The sequence below is a fragment of the Aotus nancymaae genome, unplaced genomic scaffold (genome assembly GCF_030222135.1).
Source record: "Aotus nancymaae isolate 86718 unplaced genomic scaffold, 86718_ANA_hifiasm-v0.15.2.pri h1tg000006l, whole genome shotgun sequence".
Lineage (NCBI taxonomy): Eukaryota > Metazoa > Chordata > Mammalia > Primates > Aotidae > Aotus > Aotus nancymaae.
Window position 1 is genome coordinate 92,053,541 of NW_026988417.1, and position 24,089 is coordinate 92,077,629.

Consider the following 24,089-nt stretch of genomic DNA (forward strand, 5'->3'; position numbering starts at 1 on the left):
GTTTTCTTTATGCACTCTACCATTGATGAGCAGTTAACGTTGATTGTATTTTTTTGCTACTGTGAACAGTCCTGCAATAAAGATACCCATGCAGATGTCATTGGGTAGAATGATTTGTATCCCTTGGGGTATGTATCCAATAATGGGACTACTGAGTCAAATGGCAGTTCTGTTTTTAGCTCTTTAAGGAACTGCCACATTGTTTTCCACAATGGATGAACTAATTTAAACTCCCACCAACAGTGTATAAGCACTTCCTTTTCTCTGCAACCTTGCCAACATCTCTTATTTTTTCTCCTTCTTAATAACAGCATTCTGACTGGTGTGAGATGGGAGCTAAATGATGAGAACATATGGATGAAAAGAGGGGAACAAAAGACACTGGGATCTACTTGAAGGGGAGAAGGTCAGGAAAAAGAACTATTGGATACTAGGTCTAGTATGTGGGCGATGAAATAAGCTGTACAACCTCCTATGACTTGAGTTTACTTGTATAACTAACCAGCATACGACCCACTAAACCTGAAATGAAAGTTTCAAAAATAAAAATAGAAAACAAAAAACCCTAAAAAACCCAAAAAGCATAGTTATATCTTCTTAAGGAGATTAGATATCTTACAAACACAGTAAATTATTGGTTTCTGAGGTGAGTAGTAGTCTTTAAATATATTTATATAAAAATTATCTGTTGATCTCTCTGACTTGCTTTCACGATAATTACTAAGTTATTTGTTGAAGTGTCAAATACCTCAAAAAGCAATGCTGAAACCAAAACCAGATATTTTTCTCTCTCTGGTTATCTTAGTTCATTAGTTTTGTTGGTGAGGTGTTAAGTAGCCTGTGGGTTCTGTGGTGATTGTGATAGTCCTGCGCAGATGATCAGAACGCTGAGATCCAAGTAAATGAGATGAGCAAAACAAGTTCACACATGTAATCATCCATCTCATCAAAACAGTGTTTGGCAACAAGTATACTGCTCCCATTTTACTTTTATTCTTGCCCTACCAATTTTACTTTCTCTTTTTATGCAATGGCCCACTTCCTAAATATTGCTGGGGATTTGATAGGCAAATAGAATTTAATGTATTTTAATAAAATAGTTACTTTAACACTTTCAGGGAACACCTAACTAGAGGTTATTTGTGCAATCATTGTTTGGTAACAGAATTGAAGAGTCAGGTGTCTAAGCCTGTATTTATCAGATACAGACTTGCTCTAACTGTACTTTAATGCCTGAGCAATTTTCTAATAATTCTGTCAAGATGACTTTCTTTCTAGTCCCAGAGAAGCATGTATGATTTGTAAAGTAGCAAAAGGTTATTTCAGAATTTTGTTTGTGAGCTCTTTCTGGAGGTGCTAAGTCAGTACATCAGAGTTATTAATTAAACCATCAACATAAACTTTTGTTTCTTTGAAGTTTAAAAAGATTCTTTGACTAAGCTTTTTGCTGCTGGCTAAAATGAGTGCAAACTATGTACATTCACAAAGTTCCATTATGGAGAGGGCATTGGCAAATATAGAAGTTTTTGATTCCAGCGTCAAAATTTGCCGGAAGTCACCCTGATCATGTGCACCACTTTAGGCCCACCAGGACACAAGCCAATCTGAGGTTCCACTTCTGTATTTCAATTTTGACTTACCTCCTTTGCCACAATGTCAATGTAACTAGGAGCCAGTGCATGGTGCAGAAGGCTCCCATGTGCCACTCCCACCCCATGGAGAACTGTTCCACTCTATGACAACACTGGCAGTGCCCACCTAATGCCCCTCACTCTACCTGCTCCCCAAACCTGGGAGGAAGGATGGTGAGAGCTAGATGCCAGCCCCTGTGCCACTGGCAGGATTTGATGGTCACTGCTGTGCGATGGAGCATGTAGAACCCTCTTTACTTTTTCTAGCTCTCCCACCATCAGCATCAGTGTAAAAGCCACAGAGCACCCAGCAACAGGTAATGTCCCGTGATGTTATCTTAGGGACATTCTGAAAACTGTCTTGACCCTAAATATCTCCTTCAGCATTCTTGACAAAACAATCACATATTCCCTACATTTACATGGCCCTTCCCAGTTGGCAAGTTGCTTTCATTAACATCATCCCTGCTTGGTAAAGCTGTTACGAGTTGGTTGAGTAATGTTTTCAAAACAGTGTATGAACAAGCTCGGGGAGATTGAGTGACTTACTGAAGGTCACACAGTAAATGATAGACTACTTTACTTTATTTCTAGGGTCTTCCACAATATGAAATAGATTGTAGATACTGCAACAAGTACCATGTTTGGCGACAGGTGTAACTTCTTTACCAGGAATAACTTTTGCATGTCACATTTAGAGATAAAACTAAAATGCTAATCTCCTGAGAGTGGGAAAGCATTAACAAATGGGCACCAGAGGCCTTTACATATTCAAAATATTAAACTAATTCTAGGATCATAGACTTGATGTAAGACATGGTAGTTAATAGAAAAGTTCTAGATTGAAAACAATTTTACAAAAATGTATCCTTGTATATGTTTATATATGTCCATTTGAAAAACATAGTGCTTTACATGTTTTTGCCATTTCTCAGTTACCAATTTTACATTCTGTGCTCACAGCATTTGCCACCGCATCCACACTCTTAAAGCCACTATATTACTTTAAATTACTTTTTATCTCATTTTCAGTCAACTGGAATCATAAACTAAGACTGTTTAGCCAATGAAGCACTTTCATGAGCAAAAATTACAGATTTTTTTGAACACGATTCCAGGAATAGTTCAGTTTTCACATTCAGTATCTGAACCTAAGTTTGTCATGTGGAACACAAAAACTGCTTTTGTTTTTAAAATTCAGTTATAATTTCACTGTAAAAAAAAATAGTATTAAAAACAATAAAAACACTTTCCTTCACTGTATGAAAATGTGCAACATTTTATTTGAGTTCCTAAGAAATTTTCTGGATTTAGAACTTCTGGTCCTTCTTCACTTGTAAATTTGAGTCTATTCTTTACTATACTGTAGTTTTTATTTTAGGGCTTTGGTACATTTTATTAACAAAAGGAAAATGCTGACAGTGAAAATTGAGATACAGAGTAGGAGACTTCAAGCACAATAGCCCAGCGTGGGTAAGTTCAGGGCAAGTGAAGGGTCCCCTCCACTGGGATTCAGTGACTGAAGATTATGAAGATACCAAAAAGTGCATGAAGTCACAGGAAATATTTTCCTTAATGGGAAAGATGACACAAGTAGAATGGTTAAGAAAAAAGGTTTATTGGCTTCAATTGCCCAGCTGATTTTCAATGATTTATTTTGTTCTCATTTGGATTTTAAACATTTGCTTGAAAAATAATTTCACATCAATTTCTATTTTTTTAGAAATCTCCCACATGCAACTTATTGGTAACAGCTCTGAAGAATAGAATTAATGATATTGCCCATCTGTTGCTCCAGATCGTGTAGGGTAGAGGAGGCTGAAGACTGCTACAAGGGAAGGCATCTGTATTATCTCAAAACATCAGGACAGTACGGATACTGCAATGGGAAAGAAGAGACATCATGTTAACCTGCATCCATGTGAGAGTCCAGGGAGCATCTGAGGTGACTTAGTGAAGATACGACTATATTCTCAGCCACTCCATTTCCATCCCTATGCATTTGGGTGAAGTTAAATAAAAGGGCAGTTCATGTTTTTTAGTTCTCTCTTGTGTTTTCTCCAGTCTTAAGCTCACTCATAACATCCTAAGTATGCCTGTCATTTAGACTTCAATTCTTTATTAGCATCTTCAAACAATCATTTTTGTATGCCCACGTTCCTGGTATAATAAGGAATATAAAACAACAATGGAGGCCAGGCACGGTGGCTCATGCCTGTAATCCCAGCACTTTGGGAAGCTGAGGCGGACGGATCACCTGAGGCTGGGAATTTGAGACCAGACTGACCAACATGGAGAAACCCCGCCTCTACTAAAAATACAAAATTAGCCAGGTGTGGCGGCTCATGCCTGTAGTCCCAGCTACTCGGGAGGCTGAGGCAGGAGAATCATTTGAACTGGGGAAGGGGAGGTTGTGGTGAGTGGAGATTGTGCCATTGCACTCCAGCCTGGGCAACAATAGTGAAACCCTGTCTCAATAAAATGAAACAAAAACAATGGAATAATAACTTGCAATAAGTTCTTCCTATTTGTCACATTTTTCGTGCATTTTCTTACTGAAACTTCAACCTAAACCATGACACTAGGAGGTAGGTTTTCATATTATTTCCATTTTAGAGATTGTAAAAACTGACAGCAGAATTTGTAACTTGCTCTGGTCATTAGTGTAGAGCTCGAGGTTTAATAGACCTTTGATATAGAGATGTTTAAGGATTCATAGAAGTAGAGAATAAAGTTGATTTGTATTAATTCTAAGATACTTCATTTTTTTGTTTGTTTGTTTGAGATGGAGTCTCGCTTTGCCACCCAGGTGGGAGTGAAATGGCACAATCTCTGCTCACTGCAACCTTCGCCTCCTGGGTTCAAGGGATTCTCCCACCTCAGCCTCTTGAGTAGCTGAGATTATAGGTATGCACCACCATGCCTGGCTACTTTTTGCACTTTTAGTAGAGACAGGGTTTCACCATGTTGGCTAGGCTTGTCTTGATCTCCTGACCTCAGGTGATCCACTTGCTTCATTTACACTAGAATTAATGCCATTTCTATAAACCGACTTCTAATGATAAATATTTTTAGGAAAAGATGGTCTTTGTGACTCTTTAAAAATCACATATGTGTGTGTGTGTATATATATATATATATGAAAAATATACACACATAATTTGGAGAATTGTTGGTTGGAATTTATTAAATCATGTTCTCAATGTTGGAGTTTTAGAATGTTTCTAATTTTTGACATTACAGATAACAAGTAAACACACTTAAACCTATATGTATGTTTGAATAGTTGATTATTTCTACAGAATAGGTTTCTAGAAATGGACTCACTGGGACAAAGAATCTAGTTTTTTTTTTTTTTTTTTTAATTTCTAACACAAATTGCCAAATTGCTTTCCCAAAAGGATGTATCAATTACTATTGAAAGCATATGAAAGTGCCTGTCACCTTACCTTTACCAATATTGATCATTAAAATTTTTAATCTTTGGTTATTGATAGAAATTATTTTATGTAATACACATATTAGTATATGACATTCTCATAAAGTGAATTTAGGCATGCTTCATGATTTCTTTTGCTGCTCAACACCATCCTCTGGTTTCAGTCATCTCTGTATTTGCTGTCATCTTTTCAATTCTGTGATGATGATCATGATGATGATGTCATTGATTATGATGATGATGTCACTGATTATAATGATGACAATGATAACTAACCTTTGATGACTGTTGTTTTTCATATATGTGTATGTTTATATACAACATGCACTCTTGAGGGGCAATGTGGTTTAATGGAAAGTGGATAGATTTGCTAGCAACAAGATCTACCTTTGAATTCTGGCTCCCCTTCCTACCACCTGATGATTTTGATCAAGTCATGTCTTCTCTGCTTTTCGGTTTTCTCCTCTCTAAGATAGTGAGATTGAGACTGACACTGAGCAATCACATGAGATAATGCAGGTAAGACACTTAGCAGAACAGCTGGTGCTCTGTGGGTGCTAGTTTCTTTCCCTCCTCAAGAATATTTGTTGATAAAGTATCTAGTACAACAGTTTTGTGAGTGCCTAAGAAACGCTACTTAAACCTGAAAGCCTCATGAAAATAAGTGTGGGATAGCAGAAAAAGCATAGACTCTGGAGCTAGAAGGCAGAGTTTAGATATAACTGCCTGTTTTCAGTTGTGCCTCATATAAATGCAGGTGACAAAATTCATTTTATTGGGTGATTGTAAGTGTTAAAAAGAGGTAGGAAATAGAATTGGCTTATTTTTCTAAGCTTTAGTGAAAATGTAAGACAAACACATAAAATAGGGTTTAGTACCCTTCTCTTTTACAATAACTTTTATTGGTAAAAAAATTTTTTTTGTAAACTGCAAAGAAAAAAAAGAAAAAGAAAAAACTAGTAATATCTACTTAGAAAACAATCTCAGCGTAGTTCCACCTACTCCCATAATGAAAATGTTGAGGATGTCCTGAAAACAGTTTAAATTCATAGACATTAAATGTCAGCATTTATTAAGTGATATGCAGAACCTTCAGAGACTCCATGTTATAATTATGGTTGTTTAAATAGAGTTTCATTTATCTATTTATTTATTTGATCAAAGGTGAGCGTTCTCTTTTAAAGAAGGCTGAGAGGCTCTGATCATTCAGATTTGCTGTAGTCAACGTAATTTGGCTTCAGCAGAATAGGAAATGCAAAGCAACTGTTTTCAGCTTCTCACAGTATGATTTCACATGCGCTCCATGCAAAGACCGAGCTGGTAATGGAAAAACCAAGGCGCTCTAATTTTTTCTCATCCTTCTACCTTTTCATTCTCTGCCAGACAACCCCCTACTGTAAAAAACCAAGCAAAACAAAAAATCAACTTTAAATCTACCTTTTTCCAGAGCGAAGCAAGTCAAATCCTTCATTTATTTTTTCAAAAGGTAAAACATTGGTTATTAATGCATCCAGTGAAAACTTCTTAGCCATAAAATCAGCCACAAGTCTGGGGACATCTTCTTTACTCTTAAAGCCTAAAAAGAAGATAATATTATTGTTAGATTCAACTAGGGGTAAGTAGGAGAATTGAAGAGAAGAATTTCCACATAAATGAAAGTTTAGAAAAAGTGTATTCCAGGCTGCTGTGACTGAGGTTAATAAGAGATAGAGCACTTCCATATGCTTTTACAGTGCTTTGACCTAAAAAACATTTGTAGATAACAAATGTTCTTACTTATTATCTTTTTGGTACAGATGAGAAATTATAGTACAGATGCTTATGCCCAAAGTTAAGGAGTAAGTTTATCAATTGTCCTAATTTGAGTGTAGATTTGAATTATTGTTATAGATTGCTACATCCTCCTTAGAAATTTCCATGCCTCATGCAGTCACAACTTCAAAAACAGATGGGGATGAAATGTTCTGGTTAATGGCGATATCAGAAAAGTGTATTTTGGGACTTTCTGTCTGCATTAGTTCTACATCTAGTAGATTTGGAGCCCACAAATAGAATAGGAATTTTAATTTATTTTTGATCATGTTGCTTTTAAAAACTTTGCCTTGTCACTTGTAAAAGGGAAGAAATTCTCAGGTTAACAAGAATCAGGCTCTGAAGCCTAACTGCATACCTCCAAAAACAGCTCCTTTCCAGGTGCGTCCAGTCAGTAGCAGCATAGGGTTCATTGAGAGGTTTTGGGAAACAGGAGGTACCCCTACAACGACGCTTGTGCCACATGCCTCATGACAACATAACAGGGAAGCCATCTGAAATAGAGTGAATATTTAGCTTCCTTCACATGGAGTGGCATAGTTCCTACTTATAATGCACAATATCATGTTAATAGGCTTCGCTAGATTGTGAGTGTGTAGAGGAAAGAAATCACATCTTTTGCTCCTTCATTCCCCCGCTTTCTTTTGCATAGGATAGTGCCGTGGATTTAGGAAATGCCCAGAAAATGATTTTTGAATGAAGGAATGTATGAGTAAATTGGTGTGTACTTAATTCTGCCTAATAAAGAAATAAAGAAGAAAACATAATTACAAACATATATAAAAGCTGGTTCCTTGTATAAGCATACAGTTTCAGCATCACATCATTCTTAGGCAATCTGTGAGTGGGTTAATTTATTTTTCATTGATTTAATAAGTATTTTGAACACTGTATTTTCAAGTGAATATTTTAATGGTGAACAAGAGGAATGATTAAATCACCAAAATTAATCTCTTGTCCACTTGATGGCCTCCATTTTAAATGGACTTCTATTCTACTGTCCATTTCTAAAATGACCATGTTTTAAACATTGTTTTTATCTCCCCAAATGTATATTGGTTTTGCACTGATTATTCGGGAACCTCAAAAGACAGTCTAGTTGGGTTTTTTAACATGTTCTGTAGCAAGAACATGGTTTAGAATTCCCCCAAGATACATAATTATATAATGATTAGTTTTTTGATTTGGGATTCTGACCTTTGGAATGCCAGCTCAGAACATGCAGCTGTCAGAAATTTGGTGTTTTGAGATAAGGAACACTCCAGTTCCACATGAGAAAATGGAGAAAAACACAGAAAAAGAGCATAAGGAGAAAAGCTATAACCCTGGAAAAAGTTGGATTCTCTTGACACTGAATTCGTCTGTGGCATTTGTCCCAGGTCAAGGCTGCTGAGAGCTTTGATCTCAGGATGCTTCTCCCCATTACCCACACTGCTGGACCTTCTAGAAAACCTCAGCAATGGAAACTCGTTGGTCTCTGGAGACTTTTTCAGTAGGATTCTAGAGAATTCTGGGCAGGTAAAATATAGCTAGAGATGTATTTCCCATTGCAATTGATATTTGTAATTATTTTAAAGTAACATCATGTATAAGCCCAAGATGATGTAAGCACTGCAAGATTGGAAATAATATTTGATACCGAATGCCAACTAAGGCTGGGTGTGGTTGCTCATTCCTCTAATCCCTGCATTTTTGGCTGAGGTAGGAGAATTACTTGAGCTCAGGAGGTAAAGGCTACAGTGAGCTATAATCATGTCATTGAACTTCAGCCTGGATCACAGAGTGAGACCCAGACTTAAAAAAAAAAAAGGCAGCTGACATTTATTGAGAGCTTTCCATATGACAGGTGGCACTGTGCTAAGCATGTTATATGTATTGTCTCATGTAATCTATAAACAATGCTATGAGATATGTAGCTCTTAAGTTTTGGGGGTGGTAAAAATCGGTTGACTTTTTAAATATTCAGTTCAACTAATATTGGGTGCCAGCTATGTGCCAGGCACTGTCCTGTCTCTGTGGTAAAAGATAGTTATGTATTAAAGCAGTCACTTTCTTTAGAGCATATTTAATAATGTTAATAAAATAATAGTTGACCTAAGTTGTTCATTTCTTCTGGCCAAAGAATAATGTGTAAAAATGTCCGGAATTCATTAAGAACATACACAAAATTGTTAAACTGGTTTTGTTAAAATTGTGGGTGAAGAATAAAACTTGCCAATTTGAGAGCACAATTTTCATCATTTATATTTACTTGAGGTTGAAGTGTTAACTAAAAATTAATAAAGTAATTATGTAATGGCTCAGTTAAGAAAAACAAGCCCTTTTTCTTTTCTTAAGAGGAAATATGACTTGAGACAGGTTTACGTACCTGATTGAATGAAAGATTTCTCATAATAATAAATTAAATGAGTCACGTAACAAACAGATGATGGGAAATTTCCATTCATCATTAAATATATCCTTTATACATACAACATATTTTCTGTTGCCTAAAAGCATCCTCCAGGTTGCAGAGGCAGAAATCTCAGGGCACGTCATGGTACATACCATGGTGTCAAGCCGACCGATGACTTCAAATGAAAAATCCACACCTCCATCAGTCATTTCCTTCAGCACCTCCTGGATGGGTTTCTTGTAGTCTTGAGGGTTGATGCATTCTGTGGCACCCAACTCTTTGGCCTTTGCAAATTTGTCCTTGTTGATGTCCACCGCAATGATCCTGGCCGCTCCCGCTGCTTTGCAGCCCATAACGACAGATAGGCCGACCCCTCCCAGGCCAAACACAGCACAAGCAGAGCCTGGGGTGACCTGTGTTTTCAGAAAATGCAAAAATGGATTAAGTAATGATTGTTAGAAAGTGCCTGAGCTTTATAAAGTGCCATGTCCAGTGTTTATCAAGAACTACCCAGACTCTTCTGTCCAAACAATTATCACAACCTCTTTTGGCTTGAGTTGATTCATGTTTAAATTTAAGGGGTTGAACTTGTCAGTGGTTCTTAAACTGCTGCATATTAGATTTATCTGGGGAGCTTTAAAAAAAAAATCCCACTATCCAGGCCACAACCCATGCCAATTAAATCAGAATCTCTGCAGGTGGAACTCAGTCTCCAGGTGACTCTAATGGGAAGATCAGACTGGGAACCAGGTGACTGGATGATTTTTGAGATCCAGATGGCAGTGATTACTATCTTGAAGGGACTCTTGATTGCTGAAATCCCTTGATAGCCAACTTCAGTATCTCATACATACACAAAGGCAATATTTGAAAAATGAAATAAGTGGAAAAGGTACTCCAGAAGACAGAAAAATATTCCACTAAACTCTCAATAAATAACTCGTTGGTTCCTTAACATTCAGTAGTTGTGAATAATATATCCCTGCTTTAAGAAATACACAATTGAACAAGAGCAATGAAATGTTTCTCTATATTTTAATAATGAATAAAATCTATTGTTGTGAGTATTCTCAGCTTCAGTTCTTAGGTAGGCTCAATTAGACCACCTGCTAAAATAGATGGGGTATTTGAACAAGGGATTAGGTGCTAAAGTCACAGAAATTTGGAAAAGATATGCTCTAAATTGTTTACATTGTCTAGGGGTTATTTATTCAACCTAGTCTCCCATAGTCAGCCTTCATTGTAGGTAAAATGCTTTCCTGTACCAAATAATCTCATTCTTATATTCCCTTAAGGGTATATATTCACTCATTCATTCACCCATCAAGTGTTATTCAATATTATGAGGGACAACACCACTTTCTACCTTACTTAGAAAAATACAAGTTTGTGACTGTGATTTAAAAGTGCTAATAATATGTATTGTGATTTACGACTCAACAGGAGATTTGAGAAAGATGATGTTCTAGTCTCAGCTCTCATTTAACCAGCAGCGAGATTTGGGGCAATTATCTTTGTATCTCTGGACCTCAGTTTCAAAAAACAAAGATACTGTTAGATTTTTAGTCTTTTGAGATGAGGAGTCTTTAAAGAATTTCTGCTTGAAATTGATCACTTCTGAAGTATGTGTGTTTTACGTGTTCATGGCAGGAGAGTTAGTTTAGTAGTGAAATTCCATAATGAGTGAATGACGCATCACTGAAGCTTCATTATCTTCCTTCTAAGAATCCACAGAGTGGGTGAGCCTTGGTTTGGAGGTGCATCAGGTAGAGCTTTGGACTCTACTGTTGATCCTAATTCTGGGAGTAGGGGATCCACAGACTAGATGCTCCTCAAGGGCAAACGCTTCATTTCATTTGCTGTTGCTGTCTCAGAACCTAGCAGAACCTAAGGTGCCTGAGGCATATGTAGGTGCTCTCTAATTGTTGAATGAATTACTAAATGAGTTCTCAGGCCTAACATTTCATGCTTTCATAAAAAGCAAATACAGGATAATAATTTTTGAAAATGACATCTTTACTTTTTCTTAACTCTTAACAACTTTTTATCTGTGATAAACAGGTGAAATTTCTAGCATGTGCTCTCAATTCTTTTTGGGCCATTTTTCTACTCTTAATTGACAATCCAAATCTACAAAAATAATCTTTGATTCTTGTGAGAAAGTGCTTCCCTTTTGGTTCCTGACAGTCTGCTTGTAACCAGTTTTATCACGCATTATCACTCCTACCTTGGCAACTTTGACTGCAGACCCATAACCAGTTGAAAATCCACAGCCAATGAGGCAGACTTTCTCCAGGGGCGAGGCTGCATCAATTTTGGCCACTGCACTCTCATCCACCACCGTGTACTGGGAGAAGGTGCTGACGCCGATGAAGTGGTGGACAGGCTTCCCTTTGCAGGTGAATCTAATGGTGCCATCCTGCAGGGTCCCCCGAGGATTGCTCAGACTGGGCAGTGCAATACACAGACATACAAAGGCATGAGACACAACATAACTAATGTGCAAACTCAAAGTCTGTGCAAAGAGAGCATCAGAAACCTACTCATTTTTGAGGCAGAAGTTGCTTTCCGGGTTTTTACAAATTCTGCATTTTCCACACTGAGGAGTAAAGAGCGGGATGACTTTATCACCTGGAGATGAATAAAAGAAATTCTTTTACGATATCTATCCAGGAATTAATAGAGCAAAAACTTAAAGCTCACATGCATAGATGAGAAGCATGTGTCTTTAAAGAAATCCATCCAATCACAACTATGTCATTTGTCATTGCCTGCCACAGTCTTGTTCTCAGTTTGGGGCTATAAGTACCTGAAGATTCCTGAAGAGGAAATGCAAATGTGGGAAACAACATGGATTAAAAAAATTACTTCCACAGCATTAATAGTTAACTTTTATGCAGTGTACTGATTTCTCCTGGAGGCTTTACAAACATTTTATTTAATCCTTAACTATTTAAATCTTACTGTAAGTATAAATACAAATTTTAGTTGAAAGTAGAATATAATAGTCCCACTAGATGTTGGTATGACCTATTTTTTGTTATAGTTTGATTTAGAGTAAAAATGAGAAGTTTGAACTCATTCTTTGCTTTTCAAAGTGACTAGGTTTGTCTTTATTATGAAATGAATGCTTTTAAGATGATCTTAGTTCTTTTTTGAGGAAAAGTAACAAAAATGGGACAAAGAACAATTCCAGAAATTCCTCTGGAAATTCCAACACTTCACAATAAGTTAGGCACTTTTCGGATAAGAACTGACTTTGAAATGTTTTTAGCTGATGATAATTTGTGAATTATCTACTTTTCCTGTTGTGGTGGAGGGAGCATGGGTGAAAAGTAAGTGTGTCATTTTGTTACTAATTTATTTCTAACTAAAGAAATTAGTAAGAGCTGAAACTCGAATTGGACAGTTTATTTTATTTTTCTTTTTCTTTTTTATTTTTTTTTATTGCATTTTAGGTTTTGGGGTACATGTGAATAACATGCAAGGTTGTTGCACAGGTGCACACGTGGCAGTATGATTTGCTGCCTCCCTCCCCGTCACCTATATCTGGCATTTCTCCCCATGCTATCCCTCCCCAACTCCCCACCCCCCCACTATCCCCCCTCCCCCCAACAGACCCCCGTGTATAGTGCTCCCCTCCCTGTGTCCATGTGTTCTCCTTGTTCAACACCCGCCTATGAGTGAGAACATGTGGTGTTTGATTTTGTGTTCTTGTGTCAGTTTGCTGAGAATGATGTTTTCCAGGTTCATCCATGTCCCTACGAAGGATGTGAACTCCTCGTTTTTAATGGCTGCATAATATTCCATGGTGTATATGTGCCACATTTTTCCTGTCCAGTCTATCATCGATGGGCATTTGGGCTGGTTCCAGGTCTTTGCTATTGTAAACTGTGCTGCAATGAACATTCGTGTGCATGTGTCCTTATAGTAGAACGATTTATAATCCTTTGGATATATGCCCAGTAATGGGATTGCTGGGTCAAATGGAATTTCTATTTCTAGGTCCTTGAGGAATCGCCACACTGTTTTCCACAGTGGTTGAACTAATTTACACTCGCACCAACAGTGTAAAAGTGTTCCTATTTCTATTTTTCTATTCAGAGTTCAAATAAGTATTTGGTAAGGTGGCAAGTCCAACCTAGGCCAAAGTGATTTCTTAGAAAGAAACATAATTTTAATTTTTGATCACGAGACCAAGAAAAACGGTTGGCCCATAACATTTTATAGGAAAAATTTATGTGAAACTGATGGTATGGAAATGTCCTACTTATTCTCTCTATATAATTAGTAATTCATAACCAGTCGCATTGAAGCACGGCTGAAGGTAATAAGGCAATAAGGCAGACATTGTTGATGGTGGATGGCTCCTGCTGTGTTTCTTTCATTTCCTTTCACCTAGTCTGTTTCAATGAGTCCACACTCGGGAAGAGACACCATGTCGGAAGAGGAAATTGGTGAAGGGGCTACATAAATCACCTAAGAAAAAGTCATGTTTATTCCGCCGTAGCCATGCAGCCTCCATTTCCTGAACTCAGCACAGAACAATGTCTATATTTATGTTTTTTCCCCCCTCCCATTTCTAGTTGTCTGGCCTTGACAGAAGACAGTGTTCAGCAACACTAACAAGGAAGTTATTAGATTATGAATTCACACTGGTAGGCACTGTGTCTCTTTTGACCCTCACATATCTCCAGGCTCCAACCTGGTGCCTGGCATCTAGTGGTAGATGCTCACTACATAATTGTTGAAGGGTAGAATACATATGTGCCTAAATGCATACATGCCTGAGTCAGGTAGGCAGAGAGGGAAGGAGGAAATCCTGGCAGTCCTGGCTGCCCTGTGACCTTGTGCAAACCCTTTCATCTCTCGTTGCCTGTTTCCTCAACCAGGCTGGGAAATCCTGGACTGGTGAACCAAGGCGTGTTCTCAGTGTGTGAACTCTGTACCTGGTTTTACTGTAGTCACCCCTTCTCCAACACTCTCCACGATGCCAGCTGCCTCATGGCCTAAAATCACAGGAACGGGAGTCACCAGGGTGCCAGTAACTGCATGGTCATCTGAGCGACAGATTCCTACAGCCACGATCTGCAGAGTAAAGAGATGTTTAGATTCAGAAAAGATTATGAGTCTCAAATGAACTTAAAAATCCCAATTTCCTGAAATTTTGCTTCCAAAATACTTTCAAGGGTTTTGCTAATAAATTCTACTATTCCCAAATATGAAATATGCAGTTTATCCTCAAGGTTATTCAGGCTGAAACCCTCCTCTACCTTCCTTTCTTGAATTAATAAATTTAGAATAATTTGTGAAATAACTGATCCTGAAATAGTTAATTCTTAAATAATATACAAGAAGGCATGCTTTAAAAAAAATAGAAGTAGAAATTGCAAATCAACACATAAAAATATCTAATGCTAATTGATTTTGAAGTCTTGATATATATCCCTTTGAAAATTTCTTTTCTTTTTTACTGGAATTATACTGTATGTACTCTTTGATCATTTAAAAAATTTAATAATTTATATTTATACCTTTCTTTGAAACAACTGTATTCTATTTTCTGGATGATCATATAAAAATGACTCAGGGGATTGTTGGTTGTTTTCGTTTTTAATTTTTCTGAGTTTTTAAAAAACTTAAATACAAATGGAAAATTGTATTTCACCTTAATTCGAACTTCATGGGCCTTAGGAGGTGCAACCTCCACCTCCTCGATGGAAAAGGGCTTGTTTACCTCCCATAGCACAGCCGCTTTGCATTTGATTACCTAGAAAATCAAACAGAGAGGTGGTACCAGTGTTTTCCCACTCTTGACGTCAGAAATGGTGTCATTTCATCTTTGTACTTGCAACATCTAGTCCTATGTCTCGTACCTAATAAGTGCTCCACAGAAATGATCACCTTTGGTTTATAAAGGGAATAAAAATACCTTTAAAAAAAGCAATAACATAAAAAACGATAAACAGAGTTAACTATAATAACACACTGAGATAAAATGGAATACATTCATTAAGGCTACCCTTGTGTTTTTTTCCTCCAAAGGTGTTTAATCCTGACATTTCCTAATGCTGTGCTGAAAACATTTGTTTACCTTCTATTGGCTGGTACATGAAGTTCTAAGTCACCTTCACATTGCTGACAGTCACTGTCTGTTCACATAAAATACACCGCTTTCTTGCTCAATTTTCTGATTAGGCCAACAGGATCCATCTCTATAAGAATATATTTACCTTCCTGCCTTGAATGACGTCTCTATCTCTTTCTATTTGCCTATTCTCCTCTTTTAATTTTCTCTCTCCACCGCTTCTGTGTGTTACTTGTTTCCAGCACCCCTTTGCTACTTACCTTTGGCAGCGTGTTCTGTTATCTGATTTATGTGTAGAGACTCTTTCCAGCTTTGATTTCAGCCAAAAATTATGGAGGTTAGAGTTGGTGATGGTGGGGTGTGTGTGTGTGTGTGTGTGTGAGAGAGAGAGAGAGTGTATACACACTCACACCCACACATACATATTTCAAAATTGGAAACATTGTGTGTTTGAATTTCTGGCTAGCAGATCTTATCCATAGATGTTCTTAACAATAAATGTTGAACACATATTTCCAGTGCTTGGCAGTGTAGTGTAAAATCTGTCTTCTTTGTGGTAAAGCATGTACAATTCACAGAATTCTTTCTAGAGAGAATCAACAAAATTGCAAGAATGACAAAATATTCATTTGACATTTATTCTTCTGAAAATTCATTTTTGTTATGTATTTGTCTAATTATTTAACTTTGCAGGATGTTCAACATGGTCAATGCCAAAATAAATATCAGAATACTTGGAAATAAGGTACTAATAGTAGGAGTTCCTGATTATCAGGTGCCTATGATGTGAATGTGACAGGCACATTGTGGCCTTTGCTTGATGAGTTATATGCATTATATTTATATTTAAAATATATTTATTTATTTTTAATTTCAACAGTTTTTGGGTGCAGGTGATTTTTGGTTACCTGTATAGGTTCTTTAGTGGTGATTTCTGAGATTTTGGTGTACCCTTCACTCAAGCAGAGTACACTGCCCCCAATATATAGTCTTTTATCTCTCATCTCCCCTCTCAGCCTCCCCTCTTGAGTTCCTAAAATTCATTATATCATTCTTATGCCTTTGCATCCTCATAGCTTAGCTCTCTCATAAATGTGAACATATGATATTCAAACATCTATTTCATAAGGTAGTTATGAAAATTCAGCAAATTAATACTATAAAGAACTTAAAATAGTATCTGGGACATAGAAATAAGTCAATAAATATTAGCCACTATTATTATTGTTGCTATTTACCTCTTTTCTTCTGGAGACAGAGTCTTGCTCTGTTGCCCAGGCTGGAGTGCTGTGGCACTATCTTGGCTCATGCAACCTCTGCCTCCCAGGTTTAAGCAATTCTCCTGCCTCAGTCTCTTAGAATAATAGAACATTATTTTAAGTTACCTCACTTAGAATGAGGATCTGTAGCTCCATTCAAGTTGCTGCAAAGGCCATTATTTTATTTTATTTTATTCTGTTTAATGGCTAAGTAGTAATTTCATGGTGTATACATACCATATTTTCTTTACTCATTTTGTTGATGGGCATTTACGTTGGTTCTGTAATCTTGTAATTGCAAATTGTGCTGTTATAAACAACATGCATTATTTTTGAACCTTGGAAGGTTGCTACCAGGGCAGTACTATTGCATTATTGGCATAATTTTACAGCTGAAATAATTGAGGATCAGTTGACTCAGTGATTGAATAATTTTTTCTGAAGTCTCAAAGCTGGCTGTCCAGAGAATAGCAATCAATCTAGTCTTATGTTTCACTTCTCTGTGGCAGTAAAAAGTGAGCAAAAATACAAAAATTAGTCAGGCATGGTGGCATGTGCCTGTAGTCCCAGCTACTGAAGAGGCTGAGGCAGGAGAATTGCTTAAAACTGGGAGGCAGAGGTTGCAGTCAGCCAAGATAGTGCCACTGCACTCTAGCTTGGGCAACAGAGTGAGACTCTGTCTCCAAAAAAAAAAAAAGTTAAATAGCAGCAACAATAATAGTGACTAATATTTATTGACTTATTTCTATGTACCAGATACTATTTTAAATTCTTTACAGTCTTAATTTATTGAATTCTTACAACTACCTTATGAAATAGATGTTAGTATTGTCACCATCTAGCATTTGAGGAAAGTAAAATGCAGGATAGGTAAACATAAATGAAATGCTGTCAAAAAAACTAACACTGTGTCCGAGAAGGGAGGAATAATTATCTATTTCATTAGTTATTATTTTCATTAATCTGATGGGTTTATACTTTTGATCTAGGGACTCATTATTTCTCTTTAGTTGAGTTTGGTAAATTTATTTCTTTTCTTAATTATTTTCTATGCAGAATGTATGTATTAATTGGTAATGAGTGAAATTAAGTGAGGTGTAATAACAGTAACAATGGGTCACTCAGATGATTTCCAACCAGGCTTATTGATATGAGCCTGTTTTGTCAAAGAGCATATAGAGAAGCCTCAGAACCTTTAAATTGAGTTATCATAGTGAGATATTTTCAGAGAGATCAAAGATGGCTGATCACTAGCAGCTTGAGATTGTAGCTCCCAGTGAAAGCGCAGAGAATGAGAGGACGCCACACTTTCAGACTAATTTTTGTTGCTCATGGACCAGGAGATTCCCAGCGGAGGAGGGCCACGGGTCACCAGTGCGACTCTTGTGGCCGGCGTGGCGGTTCTTGGTGCAGAGTAAGCGGGACTGGATCCCCTTTTGGCCAACGTTTGGAGTTCCGGGAAGGCAGAGTCGCCTATTCAGCTGATTGAAGGATGGACTCAAGAAGGGAGCCAGACCGGAGATTCCCAGGCAGAAAAGCACCATCAATCTTAACACCACTGTTTTGGCCGGCACAGTGGATTGCTCAGATTTCGGCGCTGGGAATCAACAAGTTGGACGTCCACTCAGAGACCTAATTAGAAAGTCGGTAATTACAAAGACAACAGATGGATAAATTTATAATGAAGGGAAGAAACCAGCCTAAAAAGGCAGAGAATACTCAAAATCAGAATGCCTCTCCCTCTACAGGGGAACACAGTTCCTCATCAGCAACAGAACAAGGCCTGATGGAGAATGAGTGCGTTCCATTAACAGAAGTAAGCTTCAAAAGGTGGATGATAAGAAACTTCTGTGAATTAAAAGAACTTGTTCTAACCCAATGCAAAGAAACTAAGAACTTTGAAAAAAGGTTTGATGAAATGCTAATGAGAATAGACAATTTAGAGAGGAATGTAAGTGAATTAATGGAGCTGAAAAACACAATACGAGAACTTCACAAAGTATGCACAAGTTTTAACAGTCAAATTGATCAAGCAGAAGAAAGGATATCAGAGGTCGAAGACCAACTTAATGAAATAAAACAAGAAGGTAAGATTAGAGAAAAAAGGATAAAAAGGAATGAGCAAAGTCTCCAAGAAATATGGGACTATGTGAAAAGACCTAATCTACATTTGATAGGTGTACCTGAATATGACGAAGAGAATGAATCCAAGTTGGAAAATACTCTTCAGGATATTATTCAGGAAAACTTTCCCAACCTAGTAAGGCAGAACAATATTCAACTCCAGGTAATACAGAGAACACCACAAAGATATTCCTCAAGAAGACCAACCCCAAGGTACATAATTGTCAGATTCATTAGGGTTGAAATGAAGGAGAAAATACTAAGGGCAGCCAGAGAGAAAGGTCAGGTTACCCATAAAGGGAAGCCTATCAGACTTACAGCAGATCTCTCAGCAGAAACCCTACAAGCCAGAAAAGAGTGGGAGCCAATATTCAACATTCTTAAAGAAAAGAACTTTCAACCCAGAATTTCATATCCATCCAAACTAAGTTTTATACGTGAAGGAAAAATTAAATCTTTTGCGAACAAGCAAGTACTTAGAGATTTCACCACCACCAGGCCTGCTTTACAAGAGCTTCTGAAAGAAGCACTACACATATAAAGGAACAACCAGTATCAGCCTTTCCAAAAATATATCAAAAAGTAAAGAGCATCAATGTAATGAAGAATTTACATTAACTAATGGGCAAAACAGCCAGCTAGCATCAAATGGCAGTATTAAACTCATATATATTATTATTCAAACTGGATAAAAAGCCAAAACCCATCAGTATGCTGCATCCAGACCCATCTCACATGCAACGATACACGAAGACTCAAAACAAAGGGATGGAGGAAGATTTACCAACCAAACAGAGAGCAAAAATAAATAAATAAATAAAAAGCAGGAGTTGCAATTCTCGCCTCTGATAAAATAGACTTTAAAGCAACAAAAATCAAAAGAGGCAAAGAAGGACATTACATAATGGTAAAAGGATCAATGCAACAAGAAGAGCTAATGATCCTATATATACATGTACCCAATACAGGAGCACCCAGATACATAAGTTCTTAATGACTTATAAAGAGACTTAGACTCCCACACAATAATAGTGGGAGACTGTAACATCACATTGTCAATATTAGACAGATCAACGAGACAGAAAATTAACAAGGGTATCCAGGACTTGAACTCAGACCCGGAACAAGTAAACTTAATAAACATTTATAGAACTCTCCACTTCAAATACACAAAACATACATTCTTATCAGCATCACATCACACCTATTCCAAAAGTGACTACATAATTGGAAGTAAATCACTCCTCAGTAATTGCATAGCATTTCATAGGTTTAAATGAAATATTGGTTGGCTGCTTGTTTGTTATTTTCTTCCCTTATTCCTTCCTGTCTCCATGGTTAAGCATAATTATTGGCATAAAAGAAGTTTTCAATACCCATTTCTAGACTGCATTCTAGCCTGGGCAATAAAGCAATACTCCTGTTCTCTCTCCCTCTTTCTCTTCCTTTTTCTTCCTCTCCTTCATTCTTTTCTTTTCTTTCTCTCTTTCTTTCTTCCTTAAAACAAACAAACAAAAAAACCAAACAAAACAGAATTAAAGTTTGGAAACAGTAAGTGACCTGCCCAAAGAAAAATAAATAAATAAATAAATAAATAAATAAATAAATAAAAGCAAGGCCAACCTTGTCAACATCAAAAAAAAAGAGAGAGAGATATTTTACTGTGCGATATACTCCTAACACAAAAAAAGGTCTGGAAATAGTTGCATAGGTTTATGTGATTAAGCAATTAAAAAATATCAATTGATTATATTGTATGACCACATGCATTTTTGTGCACCTGTAAACACATTGAACAATTAAGAAATTTATAAAAGGCAAAACCAAATACCTGTGTTTCCACTGCTAATAAGTGATTCACATTGTATTATTAATTTTCTGTAAAACCATACTGACTTTTATGTGGGGAAGATACTGTTCCATAGGATTACTGTGGAAATTGCCTGAATTGTGTCATACTGGACCCTTTCAAAATCAGAATTTGAATGTTGATGTTGTCTTCCTTAACCTTGATGATTCTAATGCTGTGAGACCAATGAGCATTTTGTAAGGTATTTTATGTTAAGGTTAAAGGGTGTTTCAAAGTCTTCTAAATCAAATCCTCTCATAAAACTTTTGTCAGACTTAACTTACTTGTGCTCACAAAAAATATAAATAATAATGCATTTAAATAGTGGTTTCTTATTATAAAGACAACTTGTTGATAAAAGTCTTTTCTAACTTTGGATTTACAAATTAGTCATGATTAGCTTGAAATAAAGTATCACTTTACTGCAAATATCTTTAATATAGGAAATAAAGACTTAATAGATATATATTCTGTACATTCTTTTTGAAGGTATTTAGGAACAGCTTATTTCCACTGTAGTTCACTATACATTACATATTGTAGCATAAATTGCACATTGTATTTCAGTGTATTATTTCTAATTTGGATATGAATTTTAAATTATTCATCAAATACTGTATTCCTTTCTTTGTTATATTGATGAGAACGTATTTCCAACAGTAATACATTTTTTGCTTACTTTTCCTGCTGTGCTCATGTTGTTTCTGTCTTCTCTGCAGACCAGGAGATGGGTAAGTCCTTGTGGATTTCTTCCCTGCTCAAGTGCATAAAGCAGGTTTATTGCACTGATATTGTTTGTTTTTTTGCTTGAGTAACATCCAACACGTGATCTAGTTCGTTAAGTCACACCCATCAAATTATTCTCAGAAATCAAATCATAAAGAAATGGGCACTGAACCAGCACTCAAAACCTTGACTTTTCAAATTTCAGATAAGATTATGCTTTCATTAAGTTAAATATTAAGTTAAAGTGATGGAATTTAGTCACTTTCTCTTTTCCTCATTTTGGTTCTTATCTGTCAACTTTCTTGTTTCTCTTTTCTCAGTGCAACAGGGGTCATTCAGGGTTCTGTTTTCCCTTTCTCTGCACTAAGCTCCAGCTTTGAGTCCAAATGGTGCAGTTAGGAAGAAGAAGGAGCAGAGGAGCAAGGCCAATAAAGATGACAGCTAGGAGCCAGAGCAATGTATTTGATCCAGGACTCCCTTTCTCTTCACAGAGAATCGGAAATTCAATCACAGCAAAGGTGCTCACTGTGCCAGGCATTTTTGCTCTACCTAAAATCAGTCAGCATTGACTGAGCCCCTCTGTATGTCAGGCACTAAGCTGGGTCCAGGGCAGTAGTAGTGATGAATAAGACATAACCTATACCTGTGCCAGATGCAGTATGGGGCAGCAGTGATGACGTGGCTTTTGGGACCTGTCAGACCCTAGTCCTTAGTAGCTCTGTGTACTTGCACTTATTATTTCACTGTTTGTCTTTTTTTTTTTTTTTTGCCTTAGTTTTCTTATCCATTAGATGAGGTGGAATAATAGCACAATTTTAAAGGACTGTTTAGTGAATAAATAAAATAATCCGTGTAAAGCACTCATCATGAAGTTCAGCAGATAGGAGCACCTTCCTAAATGTAGCTACAATTATTTATCATAAAAGGAAGCTCATGGTTTATGGGGAAAAGATACACAGGCAGCCAAGTCTACATATCAGCCTGGCTGGGAAATGCCCTATCACAGGGGTCAGTTAGTGCTTTGGGAGCAGAGACAGAGGTGCTATTTAAAATGAAGGCCTAAGGGGAGGCATGGTAGAGGAACAGGTATTTGAGGTAGATATTAAATAACTGTGGGAAATTCAGAAAAATCCTCACTGGATCATTTCTCTTGCCCTTTGACCCATGTAACTAGTATATGAATGGATTTCTAAGAATACGAGTTTGATTTTTCTTTCATCCATACTTGGAGGCATTGTACAAGCAACTATTTAATCAGATATAATCTGTCAACATGAACAATTCAACATAAAAGATATATTTCTCTAGAATTGCCAAAGGAACATTTCAGTAAGCTTTAACTATGTAGGCACTGAGACTCACACCAAGACTGAGAAGCATTCACCCAATAGAAAAGAAAAGAAGGTCCGATGATTTCAGTTGCTTCTAGTTCGGAAATGTATGAAGGTAAGAAGATAGCCTCAGATCTATGTCTGGCATTCAAGGCTTCATAATGTGGCTTTAACCTTCTCATTCACCTACTCCTCCCTATTCTTCAATACAGGGCCTATGTGTTTTAGAAGCTTGTATCTCTATAGTCACCCAAAAAGGAATCTATTCCTCACTCAAGTCCTTGCTCATCATGCTCTTTCTCTTCTTTTCTGTCCCTCTCACCCATCCAGATCCTACTGAAACTTTGAGACCCAAACAAGGTTGACCTTGTAGAGGTATATTAGCTCCATCTCATTGTTGTGCTTTGTGTCTCTGCATTCCTGTCATGCTAGTATCCCTCCCGAGGTATTTGCGGTCTGTTCCCTTTTATTGTCCTCTATATTTACTGTAAAGATTAGTCTCCTAAATTCTACTGGAAATTTCTAGTCAGGAATATTCTTAAATTTTATTTATATCAACAACTGTACCTAGTTCCATGTATACAGTAGATGTTTAATGAATGACTGTTGAATTCTTGTGCTCCTTTATGTTAGGACAGGCACTGTTCTATGAGCAGTCCCATAATCCAGAAGAGCCGGTGCCTTCTCTTTACAGGTTTATGATTAGCAGTGGGATTGGTTGTGGTCAGGTAGACAAGACAGAGAACACTTCTATGAAGCAGGAAGTGGTCAGTGCCAGGAGAGAGTTCGACGTGCAATTCAAAAGAAGACTTGACTCTGTCTTTTTATTGTGCATTCTCAGCTCTTAACTCAATGCCTATCACAGAGTGAGTGCTCAGATATTTGTTCATTAAATTAAATGAATGGCTTCTACTTCGAGAGTGAGGAAACCTTGAAAGAAAGATATTTTATTAAGATTTATCAAGAAAAATAGGCCATCAGGAGGCAAAATGGAGGACAGGAGGCAGGACTAACTTGCACCTGCTACTCAGATGAACAGAACAGCTTGTGGAGACCCACATCGTGAACATTTACTCCAAGAACTCCTCCAGGAACATATCACAAAAGTAGAGAGAATTTACAGACCCTTTGAAGGAGATGGATTGCTGCTTGCTGCAGGCTCTGTGGGACAGCAGAGGAACTGTGAAATCTGCTTGCTTTCTCAGGTGGGAGATTTGTAAAACAATGCTAGGTTGGTAAGAAAGCTTGTAAATTGCTCATCACAGCCCTAGAACGTTTGGGCATCAAAGACTGGAACATTGCTCAAGCTCCTGCTGCTTGAACCCCTCAGTAAGGGTCTTGTGACCTGGAGGAGGGGACTCTGCTTACAGGCTCATAAAGGGTCTTGCAGGAGGCTTCTGGGCTGGTTGAGATAAGAGTGGCATTCTCTGGTCTC

At 37.2% G+C, this 24,089-nt stretch overlaps 1 protein-coding gene across 1 annotated transcript; it reads right to left on the reverse strand.

Moving 5' to 3' along the window:
* Nucleotides 1-3,228: 3,228 nt before the first annotated feature.
* LOC105717541 (alcohol dehydrogenase 1C-like) lies at nucleotides 3,229-21,547 on the reverse strand. Its single transcript, XM_012452804.3, has 9 exons — nucleotides 21,277-21,547; nucleotides 14,946-15,047; nucleotides 14,227-14,365; nucleotides 11,821-11,908; nucleotides 11,505-11,724; nucleotides 9,430-9,690; nucleotides 7,241-7,376; nucleotides 6,508-6,646; nucleotides 3,229-3,510 (listed from the first exon to the last, which is right to left on the reverse strand). Exons 1-9 carry the CDS (start codon nucleotides 21,292-21,294, stop codon nucleotides 3,486-3,488), a joined length of 1,128 nt encoding a protein of 375 aa, XP_012308227.1. The 5' UTR covers nucleotides 21,295-21,547; the 3' UTR covers nucleotides 3,229-3,485.
* Between the last annotated feature and the right edge of the window lie 2,542 nt (nucleotides 21,548-24,089).

Excerpts from the sequence above, each read along its gene's own strand:
- LOC105717541 (XM_012452804.3), bottom strand. Across the intron at positions 7,377-9,429 it reads TCGGTCGGCTTGACACCATG|ATGGCTTCCCTGTTATGTTG; the intron begins GTATGTACCATG and ends ACTCTATTTCAG. Across the intron at positions 6,647-7,240 it reads GAAAGGAGCTGTTTTTGGAG|GCTTTAAGAGTAAAGAAGAT; the intron begins GTATGCAGTTAG and ends TCTTCTTTTTAG.